The 24,231-nt window shown below is 44.3% G+C and overlaps 3 protein-coding genes across 3 annotated transcripts; 2 read left to right on the top strand and 1 right to left on the bottom strand.

Moving 5' to 3' along the window:
• Positions 1 to 515: 515 nt before the first annotated feature.
• psen1 (presenilin 1) lies at positions 516 to 7,945 on the bottom strand. The gene is made up of 11 exons (XM_068338587.1): positions 7,818 to 7,945; positions 6,985 to 7,070; positions 5,310 to 5,623; positions 4,901 to 5,042; positions 4,669 to 4,736; positions 4,353 to 4,573; positions 3,813 to 3,911; positions 3,487 to 3,579; positions 3,227 to 3,397; positions 2,466 to 2,584; positions 516 to 2,305 (listed from the first exon to the last, which is right to left on the bottom strand). Exons 2-11 carry the CDS (start codon positions 7,018 to 7,020, stop codon positions 2,150 to 2,152), a joined length of 1,419 nt encoding a protein of 472 aa, XP_068194688.1. The 5' UTR covers positions 7,021 to 7,070; positions 7,818 to 7,945; the 3' UTR covers positions 516 to 2,149.
• Positions 7,946 to 8,341: 396 nt separating this feature from the next.
• Positions 8,342 to 10,783, top strand: LOC137611153 (enhancer of rudimentary homolog). The gene is made up of 4 exons (XM_068339203.1): positions 8,342 to 8,473; positions 9,063 to 9,150; positions 9,517 to 9,637; positions 10,514 to 10,783. Exons 1-4 carry the CDS (start codon positions 8,471 to 8,473, stop codon positions 10,614 to 10,616), a joined length of 315 nt encoding a protein of 104 aa, XP_068195304.1. The 5' UTR covers positions 8,342 to 8,470; the 3' UTR covers positions 10,617 to 10,783.
• Positions 10,784 to 15,257: 4,474 nt separating this feature from the next.
• si:ch211-168d23.3 (BRD4-interacting chromatin-remodeling complex-associated protein) lies at positions 15,258 to 22,824 on the top strand. The gene is made up of 12 exons (XM_068339670.1): positions 15,258 to 15,298; positions 15,407 to 15,449; positions 15,574 to 15,639; positions 15,843 to 17,393; positions 17,989 to 18,222; positions 18,863 to 19,421; positions 19,542 to 19,690; positions 20,341 to 20,402; positions 20,584 to 20,732; positions 21,258 to 21,352; positions 21,453 to 21,555; positions 22,073 to 22,824. Exons 1-12 carry the CDS (start codon positions 15,258 to 15,260, stop codon positions 22,822 to 22,824), a joined length of 3,804 nt encoding a protein of 1,267 aa, XP_068195771.1.
• The last annotated feature ends 1,407 nt before the right edge of the window (positions 22,825 to 24,231 follow it).

The raw sequence follows: 24,231 nt of genomic DNA, 5'->3' as shown, positions 1-24,231 counted from the left end.
AATCAAGCTCAAACATGATCATTGCAGGTACATGCATAGCTGGAAAAGACCTGATGAATTCAGGTCTCTTGATGTTTTCCTGTTACCCAGAGGCTGTCACCAGACTGATCTGTTATGGCTTATCTCGCTGATCGTTTGAGCTTGTGCACCAGGTAAAGGTGCAAGCTAAGACTTTTAGCCTGGAAGCTACAGCAAAGAGTTCCAACTTAAGAACATGAAACACTGTTGGGGTTTCTGGAAGGTTGGGTTACAAACTGTACAGTTATTTAAAGTTAATTTCTTTAAAATGCATTTTAAAATAAGTCTCCATCTTTTTTCGTTGTTTAGAACACTGAAAGGCAGTTTAAAATGTTTTGGGTGGAATGTTTCTTTAACTCCTAAGCTAGAAGACAACTCATTACCACAAGTGTCTCATCGTGGTCTACAACGGCTGGGGAAACCATCACACAATAAAAAAAATCTAAATTACAGACTTGAGATCAGTCTGTCACGTTTAAACAAACAATAAGCACATCTTAAGTTTCACTGTTTATTAAAAAACAAAATTTGAATTGAATAACCTTGCATAACACACATATATGCATGTGAAGAATATAAAAAAACCCAACAATTTCCCTAAAAAAAAAAAAGATGACAAAATTAAAAAAAAAAAAATTTGTACATTGTTCCCTCGTCTCCATCAGCGTGAAACTTGAGCGGAATCACGGATAAGCAATCAGTGCAGCTCATAGATAGTATTGTAGTCACATCTTAAACATATTTTTGGTTTGTTTTTTAACTTGTTCATATATTAGTGAATTATGATTTAAATTAAGTTTTCAAAAAAAGTTCACAATTTCAAGTTTCAAATTAAACTAAATCAACTCCTCACTTGTTAGGATTTTTTTTATAATGCAGTTTTCTTGTTTTCTGAGAATTATGGGAATGTGTGTGAGAAAAAAACATTTATCCTCATGTTTCAACAAATTAAAAGTTTTTTTGTCTGCATATTTTGGAAAAACAACAGCAACAACAACAACAGTATCTGTGAAACGATTAGTTCGATGTAGCATAGTTCCAGACAGCACCAGGCAAGTGTCATGAGGGCAGATACAGCCTAAAGGTTCAGAGCTTATGACCAGAAGATCACAGGTTACAATCCTTGGACAGGGTGAGAAAATTAACATTTCAATCAATAAAATGAAAAGCATATTTCCATCCAATGACAACATGAGTGTCTACTACTGAAATGCCCTCGAACAAGGCACTGAACCTCCAACTGCTCCTGGAGAACTGATCAGTGGTTGACAGTACATGACAGACATGGCAGGCAAGCACTGAGGTGTCAGTGTGTGGACACTCTCTCCCCTACGTGGGCCGTGGATTTCAATGTGGATTGGAGATGATAATTTAATTCGGGCGACACTTTTCCACCGTCCTCCAGTGAGAACAGGTCTTGTTTTGTTTTTCAGGGTTTTAATTTTCAAAGAACACATCTTAATCTTGACAGCAGTGAGGAAAGCATGTCTGGTCGTCGACGACTCAAGCATAATCAAACGACACGTTTATTAATCATCGAAGAGCGTCCATTGGCTTGTTGTAGGCTTTTTAATCTTGGGTTTAGTTTGGGGCTGCTGGTAGCTCAGGCGTTGGGGAGAAAAAACAAAAACTCTGATCGTAGAGAGATTTATTGAAACCAGCTCCCTTTGCTCATCAGCTACTGCTAAGGTGTCCCTGAGCAAGGCACCTGTAGAGCCCCAGATGTAGAAGCCCATGGTTGGTTCCCAGTGTGAAACATGTTAAGCAGGGTGCTGCAAACAAAGAAGCCTCCCTGCATAAATAACAGTAACATACTCCCACCAACTTCTCCCAGGTTGGCTGGAGCCTGAGACCAGCCGTCAATGACGTGAAGACTGGGTCCCAAGTCTGGTGGGAAATGTCATTTTAAAAAAAGAAAAAAACATTTAAGAACAGCTATCGTGGGCAATCCCCTCCCTTGGTGCCAGGCAGAGCGAAATCAACTTGTGTCCCATCATCATGAAATCTTAGGAGGAGACGTGGGGGCGAGAAGCAGCCCTGCATTGCTCATTGGTGCCCGTCTGCGAGGGCCCTGCTCTCGTGTTGTCGGCCTGAGGGCTACGTGGGTGAGGGTCATCGCAGCAGCGTCCTGCTAAATGTAGAACTGGTGTAGCGCCAGTTTGTCCATGAAGGGCTGTACCAAGTTGTCTGTGGCAAAGTAGAAGACCAGCCCGAAAAAGATGGAGATGGGCAGAGCAGGGAGTGCTTTCTTGAAGATGGCGAGTAGGAGGAGGGTCAGACAGAGGCCCTGTGGTGGCGTGGACACATAAAGTAACACAAAGAAGAAATAAACAGACGTGAGATCGTGTGAAAAAGTCAGACGTGTTTTGTTATGCAATCCGGTGGTCCGTATAAAACGTCAAGAGACAGATGAGACCGCAGTGGCACCAAAATAAAAAGTCACTTACAATGAGGATGGCCACAAAGCAGGCGAGCGTGGTGTTCCAGTCGCCGCTGGCTGTGGCTGACGCCTTTCCCACCAACATGCTGTAGAAGATGAAGTCTCCGAGTCCGAGTTTGACCCCCCCTTGAGAACACAGGAGAACACCGCACTCAGGGTGGAGTCAGTTCAAACTTGAGATCCACTTCAGTCCCACACCCTCCAACCCCACAGGACCCATTCCACTACTGTAATTAAGTACAAATACACCATCCGACCCCGTATTTACTGGAGCTCTATGTTTGAATGGCCCCCAAATAGTAGACATGAAACCCAGCAATTGCTGTGAATAGTTGCGTCTTAACCTAAACATGTATGTTGTCTTTACATGCGTACCAATTTCACAGGAAAGGGAACATGTAAAAAGTTCCTCTAAATGTTCGGATCAGAGGTAACAGAAGGATGATGATTACACATGAAGGAGATGGATGATCGAGGAATACACTGCTCTGAATTCAAGAGCTCAGCCTCATATTAGGATTGAAAGCTCAACATAAAATCGATTATAATGTCATTCCCTCATGTCGATAAATGATAGTGATGAACTCAGGAAATCTGCTGTTGCATAGAAAGGAAAAACTGACTTCCTTTAAAGTAATAACTCCAAATGACTGGATAAAGAAAAAAATAACAGAATTCCCCACTTGCGAAAAGTTGAGCCTGGTCCATGCAGAATTAAAAATCTACATTGGTTAACTTAGCAAAAATATTCAACCTTCAAGCACTCACTTTCCTCATCGTCATCTTCAACCGGACGAGCAGAAGGCATCTCCTGGATCTCACGTCTGGTCTGTTCAGTGGAGTGGAGCGCCCCCAGCTGGTGATGCTGCTGGTTGACCCAGTTGGGGGTGAAGCCTCCATCGTCCTGCGACAGGGTGGAGGGAGTCGGAGACCCCACGGCTAAAAAACAAGCGCTAACCGTCAGGCTAAACACCAAGCAGGCCATTCATGTCTCACTCAATCTTGACAATATTTTCCAATCCGCTCACCTTCTGGAGGATCATGATGAGGTGATGCTGCTTCTGTCGAGTTCCTCTGTGGCCTTTCAGTGTCAGCCATGTTGACAAGCCACACCATTGTAGCTGGAGAGCGTAAAAAATATTAAAAGTGCCAAAATTTTACAAGCAGAAACCTCAAAATCCAAAAAAGTGTTAAAATTCTCAAAAATAAATGTTTTAAACAACTGAAACACCTTAAAAAAACTGGTCGTAGCTAAGGTGTGAGCACCAGAAACTATTGGTTGTGTTGATGCATCAGCTGTTCTCTCAGCACTTAATATTGTAAAAATGTAATGAATTTATGTCGTTTGTCTTACATGAGTAGATGAGCGCTGGAAAGATGGGTTCGTTTCGCTCCTGAGCCGTCTCCACCAGGATCCTCAGAGGTCCTTTAGGACAGAGCACCGCTAACAAATCTGAAAGAAAGAAAGAAGTCAAGAAGACCGCTGTTATCCACCGATCAAAGGGCTTTGTGTGAAGAGAAACGAAAAGCCCAACAACTATAACAACAGCACACTATATTTAACAATTCTATCAATTTAAGCAATGTTTTTTATCACCAGCACACTTGATGTATAGATTAATGGAACAGCCGTTTTAAAGTAAACCAAGATTTCCTTAACTCATGTTTTAAATGTTTTTGAGGCTGTTACGGCCTGATTCTTTAAAACCATCAGTTATGACTTTTATCAACACTTACTTCAAGTATCAAGCTAGCAGGTTATATGATGTTTTAAAAAGTTTGGGTTCCTTTTTATGATTCCAGAACACCTGATGATATTTTTTCTTCAAGCACTAATAAATAACCAGATAACTAAGCAAACAAATGTCAAAGCAAAAGAGACAGGAGAATTTACCGTAGACAGAGATGACAGCTAAAATGAGCCAAGCGGTCCACTGTGGTAGGTACTTGATGAAGACCAGGGCCATGAGGGCACTGATCATGATGAGGTAGGCCTGCTGGAGCCGCAGTGGTCCTTTCCAGTGAATACACATCATGCCCACCACTCCAAAGTTCCAAATGATCATCGTGAGAGTGAAATAGTCCATCGCCACGTTGTAGGTCTTAAAAACCTCCCTGTTGGACCGAACAGAGACGTGACAAAAATTCCTGAAAACACTCCATCCAACATTGTCTGTCGTCTTGACATTTACAAGAGTGTGTAGCTTTACTTGAGGTAGATGTAGGAGAAGAAGAAGAGCAGGAGGAGGGAGGAGAGGAAGAGCCAGCCTTGGATCACCTGCAGAGTCATGAGATTTAATGGAAATAGCTGTTCCAACAAATCAGTTGACAATGCAATGACTATCTTGTAATTATTACTGGTTACACACATGCCATCCATACTAAGGTCTAACAATGAGTTGGACAAAAATAACATGTGATTTGAGAAGCTTTAGCCGGTACCTTGTAGCAGCGGTACTTGTACAAGAGCACCAGCACCAAAGTCATGACGATTATCACGGTGATCATGATGGTGGCGTTCAAGATGGAATTGACTGCTCTCTGAGCAACAGTGTCTGTGTCTTCAGGGAATGGCGTGTAGATCCTGGACAGGACATACGAAATCACGGAAAATCATTCATTAAAGGAAATAGGAACATATCTATAGCTTAATTTATGAAAAAATACACTTATTTCTAGCTTTCTAGGTAGTATATACACAGTACTGCATTAACCCCTCCTAGTAGCACAAGGACATGATCGCAATTCATCCAAAAATAAAGAAAATAAAAATTAAGACATATTGATCTTTGGATCTGGCACAAGTCAAATCTCTTATACCCCTGTAGTCCAATAAAAAAAAGACACTCACAGTCTCTGCCCATCATTCTGGGTGTAAAAGCTGACAGACTTTATGGTTGCTACGACGACAACCATGCAGAGAGTCACGGGCACGAACAACATGATAACGTGCTTGGCCCCATATTTCAAGGTTAACTCTTCGTCCTCGTCCTCCTCAGTTTCAACCACTTGTGGTGGATGAGGGGCAGGGGGCTGCCCGTTCTGCTCTGGTCCGCTACCGTTGCCCCCTCCAGGTCCTAAGCCGCCCCTGGATCGTGTTCTGGTCCCTGCCATCTCCTGTGGCTGCTGGGTGGGTTCAGGGGTCATATTGGTCTCCTGCTGGTCCTTTGGATGTGGGAGAACAATCACCTTTTTAGAGAACTCAATGCACACAAATGTTTTTATTTTTATTTCTTGGACCAACAAACAATAACCGATATTCCATGAGCACAGAAATGAAGAAATAACAACATGTCTATTGATCAAATCTTATATTTTGGGATAATTCAATACAGTGACATAAAGGTCTAAGACATCATGCTGGTTCAATCTGCGACACTTTCTCCTTGTGATTCCAGTCACTCCCTACTGTGTACTAACAAAGAGATAAAAATAGCAGACAAAAATAACATGTGATATATAAGCTGCTAGCTGCTTTTGTGCAATGTGAAACAGATCCACAAAGATAATTTTTATTCTTGTTTACAAATTTACTGATGAAGTCAAGCAAGTTTCAGAAACCAGACATACTGCCAAACCTGAGACCAGAATTTACCAAATGAATATACATGTATAACTAATTTTTTTAATTTCTGTTTCTACATTAATATACATCTCACCCTGAACAAAATATTATTAGAGTCAACCTCAAATATTTAATTTGTTTGTGTCTACAGGATGTTCAAACACTTGAGCAAATTGTTATCAGGTCAGTTGTGTTTACTTTTTGACACTTACTAGACCAGTTTCTCATAACAACATCAGGCATGCTCCCATACAACCTCCCAATCTGCCCCATCAGGACAAAATGAAAAAGGAGGAGTGTGTGAACTTAAAATGTCAGAATGTCAGACGAGTCAAGGCATGTGGACGCCCAGACATGAAGCAATCTCACCAGGTACAATCATGAAGATGGGAGGTGTGTTCTGAGTGAAAACACCCAGAGTTACTAAACAGACTGCCACACAAAATGACCTCACTGTCCCTATGCAGTATTGTTACTCCAACGATGGCATTATTAGACAATAAATTAATTAGTAGGGTTGTAATACTGGAATAAAACAATATAATTCTTATACCAGTATGACCTTATCATTATGAATGAGCATAATATACGGTGTGACATGCCTTGTAGTTCTGAGACTGAACTACAAGGCACTGTTTACTCCATACAGTTGTTATGGAGTAAACAGAACATTTATCAAAGACTAGTTAACTGTACTGAGACAGTAAAGCAGAACTTTGACTTCCATTCCGGAGGCCCTACCTTTATTTACAACTAACGATAAATGCAGGCAGTTGTTCTTTATATATCTACTTATTCAGTACCCAAGATCTTCCTTTTCAGAGCATAACCATCCATTTTTACAAAAAAACCAGAAGTATCTTTCATCATTTGAGAAGGAAACACAGGATTGCCAACAAGAACATCAGCACAGACAGTTTAAACATTTTAGAGGAAATGTGATGTATTCTTTCACACTGACCATATTGTTTTCAATATCCTCTGCATTGTTCGCCATGGTTGGCTCAGCAGACTGATGTCCTTACATGCAAACCAAATTATTTTGCTCTGATGAAAGAGAACGGGAGAAAATTTCACGCTTTAGCAACAGGAAATTGATATGGTGAAGGCATTCACGTGACAGCATCGCCTCAACTCAGGGCTGCAAAGACAGAGGGTGTTACGTGTAGTAATACTGTAGATTTTAAAGACCAATCTTGACAGAGATTTGAAAAATCCACAAATCCTGCTTCTAAGTCACTTCAAAGAATAGATCAGTCAATATTTGAAGAGTACGAGGAAAAAAAAGAGCGTGCAGAGGCGGTAGTCATTGAAGGAATTGATTAAACGTACGCATGAGGAAAATTAAATTAAAAAATCAAAATATGTCACCGAATCGTAAAAATAAGCGACACTTGATAGTAACTAGAAAATTATGCGGAGTTTACGTTGGAATTATAAATAATTAAATAAACGCTACAATATTAACAAGTACCTACGGTGGGAATATAAAATTTATGGTACAGATTAAATGCCGGTTTTAAATAGAAAAAGAAATAATTCAACTACTGGTTAAATTTCATTTGTTATTGTTACTCGATAAGAAAGAGGGCTGTAAGTCTTAATTAGCTACCATTACACATCATTATTACAAACAGGGACACTGTATTGTAACCGAAAGGCTAAAATGGCTAGTTAGCCACAATGTTATAACGGCAAAGCGGCCGCGCTAGGCGGCTAACGCTACAAAGGTTTGGAGACTCAAAGAAAATACAGTTCCTGATTAGCAGGCTTAAACTAATTAAATACACATACTTTAGACAAAAAGACCGTTTTTTGGCGAGCTGGTGGAGTTTATAAGCCGGGTACTTTCTCCCTTTTGTTGTTCCTGTCGTCTCACAGCGTATCCGGGCCGACAGAGTAAACCACTTCCTGCTCTCGCGCGACCAAGGAGTGTTCAAGATCAGAGTGTCTTTTCACTGTTTTGAGTGTTTGTAATCACGTTTATTCATGAAAGTCAAATTACAAAATAGAGAGAAAGAAATATTCTGATTTTTAACATCATGTTTATTCATAAAATTCAAATTGCAAAATAATCAAGTTGACACAAAATCCAAAAGAGATTCACGTAAAGAGGATTTTCAGTAGTACTGTCAATACTAGAGAGAGCGAGAGAGAGAGAGAGAGAGAGAGAGAGAGAGAGAGAGAGAGAGAGAGAGAGAGAGAGAAAGAGAGAGCTGAAATATTGTTTTTTGATACATTATTTATATTACTAAATCTGAATTTACTTTTTGTTAGCATTCTAACAACGACTATTTTATTAAATTAAATTAAAAAAACAAAACACTGGACTGAAAAATAAAAAAACTACGTGCGGTTCGTTGTTCTTCCTGTGTCAAAGGTCAAATCGTCCGTGAAGAGGCAAGGCCCGAGAAAATCGACCGAAACCAGCTGAAAACGTTAGAACCATGGTCAGTATGACGTGTTACAACATGTGATGTATATGTGTTTGCGTTTCTATTGAGATCTTCACGTGATAATGTAGATTTTGCCACTTATTTCGAGCAGGATTTTTAAATGAGGCTGTAAGCTCGCTGCTAACGTTAGCATGTACGAGGGGGGCATTTGGCACTCGGAACAGCTGCAATGTTCATCACCACTGAACTATCAGTGTACCAGTTGATGTATGTACTCGACTTTTACATTAAGTCAGTGGTGGCTAATATTTATCTAATGTACATAAATAGCCTAAATCGCTGAGACGTGCGTCTCTTTGTCTCTGATTTATTGCATTTTAATGTCTTTAATAATACCGAAATCTAGGGTTTCTAATTTTTGTTGAATACCTGCGGTCTATTTTCTGACAAATTCATCATCAGATATACCAAGACAACCTATAATCACATAGTAAGACTCTTGTAACACAACTGCTAATTTTTCTATTGTAACCCAAATGATCCATGAATGTAACACCGGTTTTTATAGATTGTTTCGGCTGTAAATCTTACTTATTTGAAGTATTATTCTCTAAGGTACAGTTTAAGAGTGTCTGTTTTTCAGTCCCACACCATTCTGTTGGTGCAGCCCACCAAGAGACCAGAGGGAAGGACATATGCAGATTATGAATCTGTCAACGAGTGCATGGAAGGTAAGATGATGGTGCTTTTTAATGGAGTAGTTTACACAACACAAGATGCTAGCCTGGCTTTTTTTAAAAAAATTATTATTATTTAATCCAGTTGCCCTTAATAAGCACAAGCAGTGATTTGCAGATCCTTCTGCAAATATTCTGGAACTAGTGTTCCATGAACAGAGAAAATAGAGAAGAAGAGCTTTTGTGCAGAAATGTAAAATACCTGCACAGAAATTGCTCTTCTGATCAGGTGGAGATTTTTTTTCTCTTGTCTATCTATATACATTTTTCTTTCAGGATAAATAAAGTATACATCTCTTTTCAATGTGTTTAACAAAGACGGATGTAATAAGTGATTTTATTTTTCTGTCTCCTGCCCAGGTGTTTGTAAGATGTATGAGGAGCATTTAAAGAGAGTGAATCCCAACAGTCCCTCGATAACGTATGACATCAGTCAGCTGTTTGACTTCATCGATGACTTGGCTGACCTCAGCTGCTTGGTGTAAGTTTGGAAGGAAACAATCTTCAGACATTTAACCCTAACCCTTCAGAGAAGGATTTTTGAAGATTTAATGTAAAGATGCAGCTCTTAAACAATGAGATTAGAAGTCTGTTTATTGTTATACAACATATGCTTCAGGCTTGTCTGGTGACTTCATTCTGGGGGGAATTACACACAGAGTAACTGGAAGAGATAGACTTTTATGTCATTCAGAACTTTTTAACCAGAATACAAGATATTTTACCTGAATGAGAAATGTTTTGGGAACCCTAACCCTACTCTTCCAGTACTCCCAAACTGGAGCATACCCTGTTGCTGCTTTTAATGCAATTATGCTTTGGGTAAAGAGTAAAAGCTCTAATTTAATCAGAGTTGAAACTTTCCTTTCCATTTTTCCCCTTCATATTTCTGACACCCAGTGCTGACACAATACCAGTAATTAGGGCTTTGCAGTGTGGCTATATCTGTTATTTAACCATAGACAAGCCTCTATCATTTCATATTGTGCTCTTTCATTTAATTTTTCCACAAAGACTGAAACACCTCAAACTTCTTTTGCATTTTCTTTTTATCATTGTAGTTTATACCTTCATATTTTACATTTTCTGACATGCGTGTTAGATATGAGCAAGAACTTTTTCTTTGTAAATACTAAGAATAATACATAAGAATGTAATAAGAAGCATTTCTATTTGGTTATTTTACATGAATCTTTTTTGCAGAAAATGGTGCTATGTAATAATTTGTGTCCTTATTTGGGCATTAAAAGACCTTTATGGGGGTTTTTTTTTCTATCCTTCAGTTGCCTTTGAACATGCAAAATGTGATCAGAGAAACTTGAAAAATATTTGACATAAATTTTTGGTGATGCTTCAGGTATCGGGCCGACACGCAGACGTACCAGCCATACAACAAGGACTGGATCAAAGAGAAGATCTACGTGCTACTTCGCCGTCAAGCCCAGCTGGCAGCGAAGTGAAGGAAGAGGAGGAGTGGTGCTCGAAACCTTCTTTTGTCATCTTTTCTCATGTTCAAACTGTTTCATTGAAGTTGTTTCCAAAAGTTTTTTCAAAAAAAGTTTCTTTCTTGTGGAGGTGTATTCTGTATTTTAAAGTATGACTTATTAATAAAGATTTGCTTTCAGTAATAGAAGCTCTGAGTTGAATTTTTCTCTTAATGTGTTTTATGTACTTATTTGTTCTTTCGCATCCTTCCACTGTTTCCTTTTTCTCCTTTTTCTTTTGTGTTTCTGCTTTCTTTGCTCCCTCTAGAACACTTTGGTTCCTACCGCTAAGACAACGTGCTGTCAAAACTTTTGTCATTCCGTTCTTTTCTCCTGTGTGCTTTGGGTTCTTATTTTTCATATTTCTTTTCTGCTGTCTTTCACTCGCCTGCTGTCAAATGAAATCAACATGATGATGACAATCTGTTCTGTCTACCACAGTTTTCAAGTATTTCAAATAAAAACAAACATAGGGGGGTAAGGCTCAGATAATGTGAAGAAGACATAAGAAAATTATGTCAAAACAGGAAAAATGCAGAGAATATTTTTCAAAAAAGTAGAAAATACATTGAACTTACTACCTAGTACTACATTGTACTGTTTATGCCATATTTTCTATCCATCGGAGGACAACAAACAAGTACACACCTCTGCATGTTTTGTAGCTTTTATGTTTTTAAGCTGTTATGTTTTAAGTCATTAGTCCGTGGACTTTTCTAGATGTGTTACCTTCTGTTTGACGCGTGAAAACATGGCTAGAAAAATGACAAAGAGCCAAACGACACCAGAGATTTACAGGACTACTGATGGTTAAGTTATTGTGGAGGATTACTTACTAAACTTACTCGCTGTTAAATACACTGAATAAAGATGAGATCGTTGTTTTAGCCGTTAAGAACTTTGGCACAGAGTGGATCGAGTCGCCAAAGAAAGTTTTGTTTGAACTTTGTCCCACGTCTGAACCGTGCGTCTCCCATGAAAGGCCACAGAAAGACGCCAACAACACGAACACTTGTCTCAGAGTGATGTAGGAATGCGGGGAAAACCTTCCCACGTTTGTTTCTCACCACGTGGATCAGCCACCGCCGGTGACAGCGAACATCTTGGAAGTCTCCAGCCTGTTTGGGAGGATGGAGCGGCTGTGCGCTCAGGTGTGCGCTCAGGTGTGCGTCACCAACCACGTGGTGCAGATATAGGCCGGTATCGGGCCAACACGCACACGTACCAGCCTACTTTTTGTCTTTCACTCATCTGTCAAATATGAAATCAACATGAGGATAACAATTTGACCTGCTTACTGTAGTTTTCAAGTATTTCAAATAAAAACAACAGAAAAATTCATGCAAAGGTTCAAGAAAACAGGAGAATTAAAGAAAACTATACCAAAAAGGGGAAAATGCTGAAAATATTTCTTTTAAAAAGTAAAAAATACATAAAACTTGTTATTTTTTCACCTTCCACCTCCTGGAATGTGCCTGTACATAAGCGATGCAGAGGAAGTCTTTTTGCTTTGCAGTAGTTCTCATGATAATTTCCTTATTTTTCAGTCAATACTGGAGCAAAGATGCAGTGTAGAAATTATGATTTTGTTTTTTTTACCCTATTGATTCCAGTTTAAGAATATCAACAGTTTCCTGAACTTCCAAAGTAGACCCCATTTAGGAAGAATAAACTTTTTTCTCTGTATTATTTCTTCTGTTTGTACTGATGTCAGTGATGCTTTGAAAATAAATGTGAATAAATTTTCCTTGGCTTTTGACTAATAAATAATGCGTTTCTTCTTTTGCTGTATATTTTGTCTTTTTACTTTAATATTATTAGTTATGTTTTCCGTAATTTACTGTTTTTTTAATTTATTTTTACAATTTTCTCCCTGTGTTTTACTTCTCAACAGCATCTTGAACACTGCGTTCCTCTCTGCATCGATGCGCTCTTGAGGATTTATTCGACAAACTTTCTGTTTTTATCCCATTTTCCTTTTTTCCCCCCCTCTTTCTTTCCTTATGGTTTCACTGCTCCTCCTTCTTTTCCTCACCCTTTCTCCCTCTTTAGCACCAAACTACTAAGCGTTTTTGCGTCTTTGCGCGTTTTAATTTCCTGCCTTTGGCACAACGCGGGGCGAAATTAACCCGGCTCCGAATATTGATTTCCCCACATCTAAGTATTTACACTTTTCTGGACTTGAGGGGACAGAAGAAGAAAATCAATATAAATGCACGAAGCACGTCCGGCGGGGAGCACTCCATCCACGGTGAGGTGCGTGTTGGTGTTGGGGACTGGGGGGTGGGGGGGCGGGGGGGACGTTTGAAGGTGTCCGCCGCCTGGTGGAGCGCAGAAGGCGGTCACTCCTCAACCAGATCCTCGCCTCCTCTCGGTTTTTCTCCACCTTTGTGTTGTGATCGGCTCTCCCAGTCTGTTTCTCACACCCACCCCTCCACACCCCTCCTTTTCCACCTCCTCCTCCTCTATCCCACCCTACCCATACCCCATCCACCACCCCCACCACCACCCCCATCCTCCTCCTTTTAGCATCTGAAAAGACCACTGAGTGAGAATCGATGGCGCAGAGGCCCGCTTGACAGGACAATAAACCACAAAGAAGGGGTGAGTTTTTTTTTTTTCCCTCCTCTTGCTTGTTTTTTTTTTTTTTTTTTTTTTTCCTTGTGTGTGTGAATTGCTGAATTACTCTAAATGGCACAGCGATCAGGGCTTGGCTGCGTGGAAATTTAACACAAGGCGTCTTTTGTTAGCGCGATATGATTTACAGCAGCTGCCGTGGTCCCACTCCGGGAAAAATAAATAAATAAATAAATAAATAAATAAATAAATAAAACAAGGATCTGGTGGGGGGGGGGAAAAAATAACCACAATGAGAGCAAAATCGGCATCCTTCATCATTCATTTCACACCAAACACACGTTCACCTTACGTAACCTATATATGCATCACCGGAGCGCGGTCCCTGTTATTGAGAATCGCGGTGCGCTCGCCTGCTGCGGGTTTAGACGAGGGGTCGCTTGCGTGGATTTCATTGGGCGATGCGGTACCTTGAGGGGTGTTAATGCAGTTGTCGTGGTGTAAACAAAAAATATGTCAGCTGAACCGGAGAGGGAGGTTCAGTTTTTTGAGGGGATCTCCTCGGGAAATTGAGCACAAGGCGGTGCGTAATTCAGTAATTGGGTTCTCCTCGTTGTTTTTCCTCTCCCGCCTGCCCCCCCCCCCCCTCTACAACCATGAGGAGAGAGGACAGGTGACACACACAGCTTCTCCTGCCACAACAATAGCTTCTTTTTTTTTTTTTTTTTTCCCTCATCAGCCTCAGGCGTGATCGATACGGTCCGGAAATATGATGCGTTTATCGGGAAAGGTTTTGGTCCAGATGTCTCCGCGCCAAACCACCCCCCCCCCAAAAAAAAAAAAAATAAATAAAAAAACAACCAACCAAGGCAGATATCGATCTGAACGTCTCACCCCCGAGACGAGGGGGCATGTTTGGGCTTGTGGTAACCTCATGTGACCTGACAGCATGTGGCGTCTGTGTGCACACCCTCTCCACATCACACCCCAGCCTGTCCACCGGCTTAACGCACACTCCCCGCACCCCCCACCCCCCAGGAAGGACGCAGCGATGCCGCAGCAGCAGAGGGAGGACCCGTCTCCATCCCGCCGCCCCGGACTGGTATCCCGATGCCTCCAGACACTGAAGCCCGGCCACCACCTTCCATGAGGCCACCACCAGAACTCAGCTCGACCCGCTCTGTATGGGGCCTCTTATTTATGAAGTAGGTTCATATTCTGGTCTTGTCTCCCCAGGGAAAATGATTTCTAGGTGGGGATGATGGCAAATCGTTCCATCGGCTTGTCTTCAAAATGTTCTGTCAGGTGATTCTGTTCAGCCTCAGATATATTAAGTTATAGAAAAATGAAAGCTGCCACCTTTTATTGCCGTATATAATAATAAAATTAAAAAAAAATCAGAGTGAACTCTGGTTGAACTCCACAGCTGGTGTCAGGGTTACAGGTAGAAACATTTCATACTGAAATAAAAGGACGAAAAATTCCTATTTAGTTGCTTAGAAATGTAGAATTTCTTACTTTTTTAAATTTATTTTATGTCATATTTTCACATCTGCTCAGACGACAAAGTCCTACTGAGACATGTCTGATAATATTTCCTTCCAGAGGAAAGGTTCTGGCCGACAGAACGATCCGTTAGACGTTGGTTTGGATCCTGATCGTCACCCGGCACTCGGAGATGATGATTCTTTGTTTTTTAAGGATAGGAGAGGAAATGAGATTTTTTTTTAATTCTGGTGTCTCGATGATGCAGACAATGCTTAGACAAACGTTACACGATGACGTCTCCATCAGATCTGGATCTGGAGTCTAGATCTCATGTTTAAATTTATGGCTTACAGCAATTTCACAGTGCAAAAATGAAAAATCACAATCTTATATTAAGATGAAATTTATTTCCAATCTTTAGTGAGGCTGTGGATTAAAAATTCAAGTCAATATTATTAATAACTCCTCCATAATAATCATTTAGAGATTAAAACAGCTGATTCAGATGTTGTTCACACTTTTGCATTTGTCCTCATCTTCCTCCTAGTTGACATGGAGGATGAAGATGGGACTTGTCTACTTGATGTTTTGTGGTGAGTCCCGCACTTCTTCAGAATGTCAAACTGATCGATCCATCGATCGATCCATCGATCGATCTGTGTTTTTGTTTTGACATGATTTGAATCTCCTGGTCTTCACAGTGACCCTCAAGCCCTGAACGACTTCCTTCATGGGACCAATGAGGTAACGCAAAATCAATAGCGCAGATTTTAAATTCCAGATGTTTGCGGCGGCGCGAGAGCGTTGACAACACGACGACTTTGCCACCCCCCCCCCACTTAAAATCGGTGTGATTTCATCCCACCAGCTGCAGACTGAAGACCTGCTCATTAACGCCTCCTCTGGGGAGCCCTCCCTCTTCGCCGATGCCCCGGTGAGTGTCTGGATCCACAGCCAGCAGCGTCACAACAACCACCATTTCCCCCAGGACGGAATCATTTTCCTCCCCCTTCTGTTCCAGAAAACTGCTTCCTGTTAACTCCTACTAATCACACATTGTCCTCCCCTCCTTTTTTAAAATTTTTTCCTGTCTACCCCCCCCTTTTTGTGTCTTTCTCCCGCTGTTTCTTCCTCCAGAGCCCCGTCTCTCTGCTGGGAGATGGCAGGGATTCCCCAGACACACCTCCACCCGGTTGTGTGGATCTGTCCTTCTTGGAGGAGGCCCTCCTGTCATCGCCGGAGGGTGGGGAGGACACACAGGTGGGGCAGCAGCGGGGCGGCGGCGCACCTGTGGAGGCCGAATTCGAGGCGAAAAAGGGAGAATTGGAGGAAGCCGAGGAGGCGGAGGTGGCGTGCGACATCCTCCAGCAGAGCCTGCAGGAGGCCGACATCACGGAGCAGACCATGGCTCTGGAGGCGGGTCTGGCCCAGACGGGGGACAGCTTGTCTCTGTACTCACCCACCCCCCTTCTGTCTCCCCCGACCGGACCGTTTATCCCCAAACCCGTGAGTTTACCCGTGGCCCCAGCGTTGCCCAGAGACACACAAGCCGCAGTGGAGCCCCCCCAACCCTCCTTACTAGCCGTCGGGCCGGGCTGCCCCTCTCTAAAACCCGCCGCCCCTCCTCAGCTGATGGGGCTCCTGCCTGGAAACGTGTTCCCCGCCGCCCCTCCGGACACCCCCTTCTCCCTGAGTCCTGCCCAGGGCTCCAGTATGATCATCCACAAAGCGGTTCCCAACGTGACCGGCCGGCCCCTCATCACCCCCACCCTGAGAGCGGCGGCGGCGGCATCAGCATCAGCAGCGGCGCCGGGGATCGTCTTGCAACGCGCCCCCCTCCCCATCCAACCCAAGCTCCCCATCAGCATCCAGCCCAGACTGGTTCAAATTAGCCCCAAGCCTCCAGGGCAAAAACACACCCCAGGTCTCACGTTTGTCCCCGGGACCGCCTCACCCAATATTTTGCTGTCGCCGCCTCCGGGGCAGAAGCCCGCGGCGCCCCCGACGCAGCCGACCCAGCAGCTCCCTAAACCGGTCAGCCTGCAGCTGGTCAACCAGGGGGGGTCCTTCGTGCTGCAGCCTCAGGGACTCTTCCAAGGCCAAAACCAGTTCCTTCTTCCAGGCCAGTGCCCGGTTACCATCTCCCAGCCCGCCCGACCGCTGCTGACCCCCAGTCACCAGACCCCCTCCATCCACAGCCTGACTCCCTCCCTGGACGGCTCTCAGATCCTAACTGTGCCCCAGAGACAGCTGAACTTCAGCCCCGTCTTCACCACCCCCTCGGGGCAGCTAGCGCTCCGCCAGGCCACCGTACTTTCCGGACCCCTGCAGCTGCAGTCAGCGCCCCCTACTGTCTTCCAGATGCCAGCGCAACTGGCGGGAACCTACACCCCAGCAGCAGGGGGGCAGGGGCAACGCGCCACCTTGGTCCACAGTCCCGCTCTTGGAAACCATATTACCTTGATCAACAGTTCGGGGGTGCTCCCCCCGGATCTCACTTCCATCTCGATTGTTAACGGACCCTCCGTGGTTCAGGGTTTGCCTTTCGCCGCCCAAGCGCCGACCCCTCAGACGGGGGTGGCAGAATCCCAGCTGAGCCTCCAGCAGGCGTCTGTGGTTCTGCTGCCTGAGAGAAGCGTCCAGGAGGAGAGGACCCCCCCGGAGGAGACCTTCCACCAGCTGCCACAGGTGAGACACCGTCGCTCGGAGGTCAGGGGCAAATCCTCTGGTTGCGTTAGCAAATGGAGCTGCCATATTTTAGTGGGAATGAGTTTTACTGAATGATTTCTACTCAAATTATTTAAGAAAACTCAACTTTGCTTTTTGTGGATTTTTTGTGGATTACTGCGTTTTAGGGAAATGTAGTTTTTGGTTAAAGGACACTTTTGATCTATGTTTTTTTTTAGACACTCTGACCATTTATACTCTTGAGGGCCACAGAAAATGATGTGGAGGGCCACATTTGGCCCCCGGGCCTTGAGTTTGACACATGTGGGCTAAGAGAAGAAGTATAACGTGTAATTGTAGATGAATGTAAAACAAACACCTAAAATATCTTTTTGTTTTGTTTTTGAATGTCTTAATGACTTCATGAAGCTTTGTGGAATGTGTGCAAATAGGAATAAAGATTTTATATATTCAACCAAACAAAGTTCCAACCCGATATTTATCACATATAAAAGCCCAGCTTTCTTCTCGGTGATTTCGATCGATAGCGGTGCAAATATGTTTCATTATATATTCCATATTTCTCTCTTTGGTTCCTCTGGTTTCTCCGCTGCAGCCCTACGGACACGTCCTCCAGCATGTCTCCGTCCAGCCCCCCCCTGCAGGCCTGCAGTCCTCCTCCTCGCCTGTGGTTACAGTCCTGCACCCTCCTCCAGAACCCCCTCTGGCCCCGGACCCCGCTGTGGAGATCCCTAAACTCCTGATGCCCCCTGCTGACATCACCCAGGTGGTGGAGGAGGCGACCCGCTCCATGAGTCAGAACGAGGCCTTCATGCAGCGTCTGCAGCAGGTCAGCGCTTCAGACGCGTTTTGGTATTTCGGTAATGAGATGTCGATGCTGGTTTGCGCTGATCCGTTACCGTGGCGACACTCAGGCTGGGCGATCTTTAAGAATTACTGCTGCAGAGGTTCAATTTTCACCTCTATTTCTTGTTGATTGATTGATCAAGAGGGCTTGAAAAATATTCTGAACATTTGAAATGTTCTGAAACAGGTTGAGATGGGATGAAGGACAAATCTGTTACACAGAGTCTTCTTCAGCATTATGAGCAGAGATATTTTCATTACTGAATCTTAGATTGGTTTAATGGTAGATTTTTGTCTTATTTTGATAGAAAAAAAATTCCTATTATGCTTTATATTTATCGTTATTTATGCGGCGTAATGCTTTATTCATACAGCTCTATCATAATGACAGCAACAATTTTCTTCGATTCTTTTTGAGCGCTCCTATAAAAATCAACAGTTTTGTACAGTAAACATAAAGAGAATGCATATTTAAAGACGAATGAATCAGAAAATAGTTTTGGTGTTCTTTTGTTAGTTTCATAAACTTTTTTCAAGTATAATAAAGGAGAAATAAATGCAGTAGAGAAAATCAATGTCTACCGAGCTGATCTTCTTCTTCGTCTTCATCGTTTCCACAACAGCAAGCACTCAGTTCTCCCATCGCATCAGAACTGTTGGCCGAAGCGCTGCCAGTGGTGCCGCTGGAGTCGCTGGCCTCCCCGGTTCCCAGCGAGAGAGACGCCCAAACGGCCCCCGCTCAGGACTCCTGCAGCGTCATGCCGGACCAGGCTTCACCGCTGCGCTCCGACCCGGAGGACACGCCCGTCATCTCCCCGCTCCTCCCCGACACGGACACATCGGCTCTGACTGGTTTTAACCCCCCAGCCGGGTCTCAGATGTCTGAACCCGACGGCTCCGTCCCACAGATCCAAGCCCCCCCGCCTCACATGGAGCCTCCAGTCCAGTTCCAGATCCCTCATCAGCTCCAGGTCTCACAGGCCCTGTTCGCCCAGAACCAGGTCCAGATCCAGGTCCAGGTCCAGTCGTCGGTCTCCTCCCAGCCTCCGTCCTCGGTCGACACCTCAGCCCACAGCTGTCCCTCCCCCCTGAATGTCTCGGTGCCTCGGCAGCAGCCGGATCCCACAGCTGCTGGTCTCTCCAACGGAGACGACGCTGCTGTCCAACAGCACACACAAAACAGTGAGTTTGATTCCAAAAGAGGAGGAAGAGGAGGAGGAGGAAGAGACTCCATCCCTCTGATCGATCTGAGATCTACTCCAACACCATCCTCCTCCTCCTCCTGGTTCCGTTCCCTTTCAGAGCCAACAGCTGCCTTGGTCGTGGAGAGTAAAGTCTTTCCTCTCGACATCCGTCCGCCCTCTCCTGCAGCCCAGGGTGTCCAGGTTCACAGGCCCCCGCCTCCCAGAGAGGGTGCCCCCACCCAGACAAGCCAGCAGGCAGGCACCAAGGTGAGCAAAACATCCTTAAAGCGGGATTAACACGAGCTTCCAGATTTTAAATACAGTGCGCCCTCATGCATTCGTGCATCAACGCAGTCACATGATACCGTACGCGCATTCTATTGGCTGACAGGCATCCGGAAGTGCGCTGTGTTCCGTGAGTCTCAGACTTACGTGAGACACAAAGGTGTTTTAAACAGTCTATCAGAGTGTGGGAAAAGTTAATACAGATAGAAGATGGTTTAATATCAGTATGGGGAGGGTTCATAAACGTTTATATTACCGTAAATAATAAGATTAATAGTTTGTCGCTCTATCAGGGAATTTGTTAATCGCGTGTGATTCCTGGAACGCATTAACATTACGGAGTGATTATCTTTTCAAAAGCAGCAAATATTCACATTTTTATCCATTGACAACTCATAATTTAAGCTTTTTTTCTTCTTCTTTTTTTAAAAAAATAAAATGCGACCAACAGCAACTTTGTTCCAACAGACAGAATAAGTCCCTCTGTGGGTTCAAGTGAATTGATTCTAATCTTTTGGAGACGACTCTCTGAAATCAAGCTCTTGTAAATGCAGCAAACGTGTCTTTAATGACTCTAAAATACACTTCTCTCCATCCTTTGACCTTTTTCCAAAATGTTATGCGGCTGCCAGCTGGCAGGACCTCCGGAGCAGCAGAGAGAGGAGAGGCTCACACCAGCAATGCGCCGGCACGGGTAAAAAAAACAAAAATCAGCTCATTATTATCGGTATTATCGCTGTAGCAGTTTTATATCCTCAATAAATCGTTCATAAATATCTTAAACCGGAACAGCGTTTTTTTTTTAGATATTTAGATGCATTTCCAGATGGTTTTTTGCTAAAGCTTGACGCCAGATTTTCCTTGCGTCCCTCCAGGTTCCAGCAGCGGATGTGTTTGGACCACGCGGCGGTGCAGAACTCCTTCACCGGCCCGGCCTTCTCCACGCTGAAGGACGCCGTCAGACGCCTGCTGCCCTACCACACCTGCGCCGGTCACCTGCCCAATCAGGACGCCTTCCGTTTAGGTCAGTCTGAGGACTCTGTCCAGAACAAATGCACTCATATTTAACAGAGGTAGGGGGGGGGGGGTGCCGTTCACCCCCTACGTGTGTTTAATCGTGATGACTCATAAAATTTATCATTCTGATTAAAAATGCATGGGATCCAGATGGGTGAAATAATAGGGCACGTCTATATTAAGGGAAATGTTAATTGCATGACCCTGCTGTGATACCTCCCACACACACACCCCCCAACAGAGAGAACATGAATATGTAGTTTATGTTGGATAGAGCCGTTTAGAAAAAAAGCATGTAAGTCAGAAATCAGCAGTAAAATCATTTCATACACACATAAACAAAGGAAGTGACTTTTAATTTGAAAATCTGTTATTTGTCCAATTATTTATGGGCTACTTGGATAAAATCTTTTAAGCTCTCCTCACAATTCGATCGATTGTGACCAAATCCTTCAAAATCCAGAACATTATCAGAAAGATTTCACTGCTAATTTTCTAACGGACTTTATTTTGGCGGGTCGTCTCTCCGCAGTGGACCAGGAGTTCGACACCGTTTCCGGTTTCCTGCTGAAACGCACCAAGGACATGGTCAACAAATACAGGCAGCTACTGGTGAGAGAAGCCCAGGTAAGACCTCTTCTATTTTGTAAGCCTGCAGCGACACCTTTCGTCCCTCTGGTGGGGGTTTTGTGGGGGGGTGAACTGTGAGTGATGCTGTTTTCCACAGCAGGACAGTCCCTCGGCGGAGATGGTGATGCTGGAGCGTCTCTTCCTCCAGGCGGAGCGATGCGCTTTGGCGGAAGACCGACGGCGAGTGCGCAGAGACCCAGGTCAGCGTTTGGCTGTGATTTGCTGTGATTTTTAAAAAAAAACTTTTACATTTTAATTCCCAGGGCTGAGACAGAAATATGCGAGTGGGGGTGGGGGTGGGGGGGGTAGGGAATTAATTTGTGACACGCTTGTGTTTTTCTTTTTCTTAATTTGGCCGAGCCTCGGAGCGCAACACTTAACCTGCGTGTTTGCTCCGGAGCAGCTCCCAGGTGTGAAAGTGTAATTAAGCTGTGTAAATGTGGAGGGGGGGGAGGGGGGGTCGTGCTGAGAATGACTCCGCATCATGACGGGAAAATTACATGTGGGAGGTAAAGAGCAAATTAAAGCGGGGCTGTTATGTTAATTAAAAGTTGTAAAGGGGGATGGAGGGAGGGAGGTGGGGGTGGGTGGTGGTGGTGGTAGTGGGGGGGTTCCTGGAGAATGTGAGACGTCAGGCGTGGCTGCTTTTGCCTGCTTATGAAAAGAATGATCCGGAAATGTAGGGAGTGAAAATGACGTGCATCTCCTTTATTCCAGAGTCGTTCATGATGGCCTTGGCGACATCGGCGTCTTCCCCCCGTGGCCCCGCCCACTCCTCCCACCTCTGCTCCTCCTCCGGCAGCCCCTCCTCCCCTCCGCCGGCCTGGTCCAGACTGTCCGACCGGCCCCCGGGCCTGAAGACGTACCGGTCCAGCTCCCGCGGGGCCCTCCGGCTCACCATCAAGCAGGAGTCGGGGTCACGTAAGGTGGTCCACAACTCGGCCTGCGACCCGGGACTCAAGCGGGACCACACGGGTCAGCTGACCAACGGCGGCGTGAACGAACGCCACCCTCAGGCGCCCCAGCGACCTCAGCCCGACGAGGAGATCTCCAACGGCGCGCTGCCTCGCGAGGCGGCGGACGACGTCCCGCGGACGGCGCCCACTTCCAAACTAAAACCCCCGGACCCCCTTTGTACCCCGGAGCCGCCGTCCTGCTGCTTGGAGACGCCTCCCAGAGATGTCAGCGCCCCCAAACTGAAATGTTACAGGTTGGATGCGTCGCCTCGGATGGAGGAGCAGCGGTTCAGCCCCCCGCCGCCTCCTTCTCCTCCTCCTCCTCCTCCTCCTCCTCCTCCTCCTCTGCCCCCCCTCCAGGAAGACAACATGCTCAGCGAACACCTGCAGAGCGCCATCGACAGCATCCTGGAGCTCCAGCGGCTGCAGGGGCCGTCCGCCGCCCCGTCCAGGGCCGCGTCCGGCCCCTCGCTGGACCAGGCTGTCACCAGCATCCTGGAGGGACACCTGTGAGGTAATGTGGCCCGACAGAAACAAAAAAAAAAGGGGGGGGGTGACTTCTTATCTTGTTCCCAGAGCAACGAGTTTTTGTTCCTCGGGCTGCAGAGATTTCTTTTACGGAACTGACTGAGATAGGAGGAAAAAATTCAAAGGCACTATAAAGAGATGCAGACAACGGCACTATCTATAGTCCGATAGATGTTAGATACTTCATTTTGATGTACCTTTGTGGAAAAAAAAGTCTATTTGAATAGGAGCTATATTGTTTCAGTGGTAGTTGAGTCATTCAGAGGTTTACGACACTGGTGTAACCTTCATCAGCATATAGTATATAAGTAATAGTGAGGATAACGAAAAACGTGGAGTAGACTGAGATTATTCAATAGTTTTTTATAAGATTTCTTTCCAAAAAAAAAAAAAAAAAAGTGAAATTTCTTTTTTTTTTTTTGCATAGTGCCAAGCTTCCTTCCAGGGTATTTATTTTGATAAATCGTGCCAATTTGTGTTTTCAGATGAGTTGCAATAGAGAAAGGCAGCGAGAGTGTGCGTCTTTATTTAAAGTCAGTTTTGCGTGGATGTAAAAGGGAATGCGTGACAACATTTTCATCCTGCGGCGGGACAGTACACAAAAAAAAAAAAGAAACCCAACCCCCTCTGCAGGCTCCTTCATCTCAGCTTATCGAATGAAACTCCAAAGAATTTGTGACATCCTGAATACACCAGCAAACGTCCATGATGTGTCTCTTCCCACAAACTGGAGTCTGTCCTTGTTGAAGCAGAAAAGAACCCGAGGGGGACAAAAAAAAAAAAAAAATTAGGCTGTCATGCTTTTTTGTGTCATGCTGGAGTCTGACTGTGAAACATTTGTATTTTACTGAGACATGAATGATTTCTCATACTTTGTCTTAACATGCAAGCAATAATGAGTTTGGTTGTGAGGAGCGGCGGTGGTGCAGCGAGGAGGAGGAGGAGGAGGAGGAGGGAGGAAAACTGGAAGATTGTGAGATGCTTTCTTTTTTTTTGTTGTCGTTCAACCAAATACTAAAGTTTAGCTCTTATCTGCTGATGGAAAGGAGAAGATTTGGGGCAGCGTGAGAGCTCAGATCCAGATCCAGGTGTTTACACTCATCTGTAGCCAATAAGTTAAAGAAAAACACTTTTAGTTTAATTTAGATTCTCGGTGCAGTTGGAGACGTCGCCCACGCCGCATGAGCTTTTCTTTGAATTCTTTAGGAGAAATATGCGATGGCGTTTTGCATCAAACAGGTTTCTGTACAGCTTGTAGGATGTGATCCGAGCCCCCCAGAAGCCCCCCCCCCCCCAGATGCATAACTGATTAGCAAAGATATTATTTAGAGAGGAGTAAAAGTTGGAATCATTTAGGATTCTCTGGACACTTTCTTTTGCGCGATAGCTTTT

This window comes from Antennarius striatus, chromosome 17 (assembly GCF_040054535.1).
Source record: "Antennarius striatus isolate MH-2024 chromosome 17, ASM4005453v1, whole genome shotgun sequence".
Lineage (NCBI taxonomy): Eukaryota > Metazoa > Chordata > Actinopteri > Lophiiformes > Antennariidae > Antennarius > Antennarius striatus.
This window is presented reverse-complemented; position numbering and strand designations above follow the sequence as displayed.

What these genes read in the sequence shown, in the direction of transcription:
- si:ch211-168d23.3 (XM_068339670.1), top strand. Translation starts at nt 15,258, where the DNA reads ATGGAGGATGAAGATGGGACTTGTCTACTTGATGTTTTGTG. An exon ending in TGTCTACTTGATGTTTTGTG is followed by an intron (nt 15,299 to 15,406) that starts GTGAGTCCCGCA and finishes TGGTCTTCACAG; the next exon opens with TGACCCTCAAGCCCTGAACG. An exon ending in CCAGCAATGCGCCGGCACGG is followed by an intron (nt 20,403 to 20,583) that starts GTAAAAAAAACA and finishes GCGTCCCTCCAG; the next exon opens with GTTCCAGCAGCGGATGTGTT.
- LOC137611153 (XM_068339203.1), top strand. An exon ending in TGTCAACGAGTGCATGGAAG is followed by an intron (nt 9,151 to 9,516) that starts GTAAGATGATGG and finishes TCTCCTGCCCAG; the next exon opens with GTGTTTGTAAGATGTATGAG. An exon ending in GCTGACCTCAGCTGCTTGGT is followed by an intron (nt 9,638 to 10,513) that starts GTAAGTTTGGAA and finishes GTGATGCTTCAG; the next exon opens with GTATCGGGCCGACACGCAGA.
- psen1 (XM_068338587.1), bottom strand. Translation starts at nt 7,020, where the DNA reads ATGGCGAACAATGCAGAGGATATTGAAAACAATATG. An exon ending in ACAAGTACCGCTGCTACAAG is followed by an intron (nt 4,737 to 4,900) that starts GTACCGGCTAAA and finishes ATGACTCTGCAG; the next exon opens with GTGATCCAAGGCTGGCTCTT. An exon ending in TCCAGCGCTCATCTACTCAT is followed by an intron (nt 3,580 to 3,812) that starts GTAAGACAAACG and finishes TACGCTCTCCAG; the next exon opens with CTACAATGGTGTGGCTTGTC.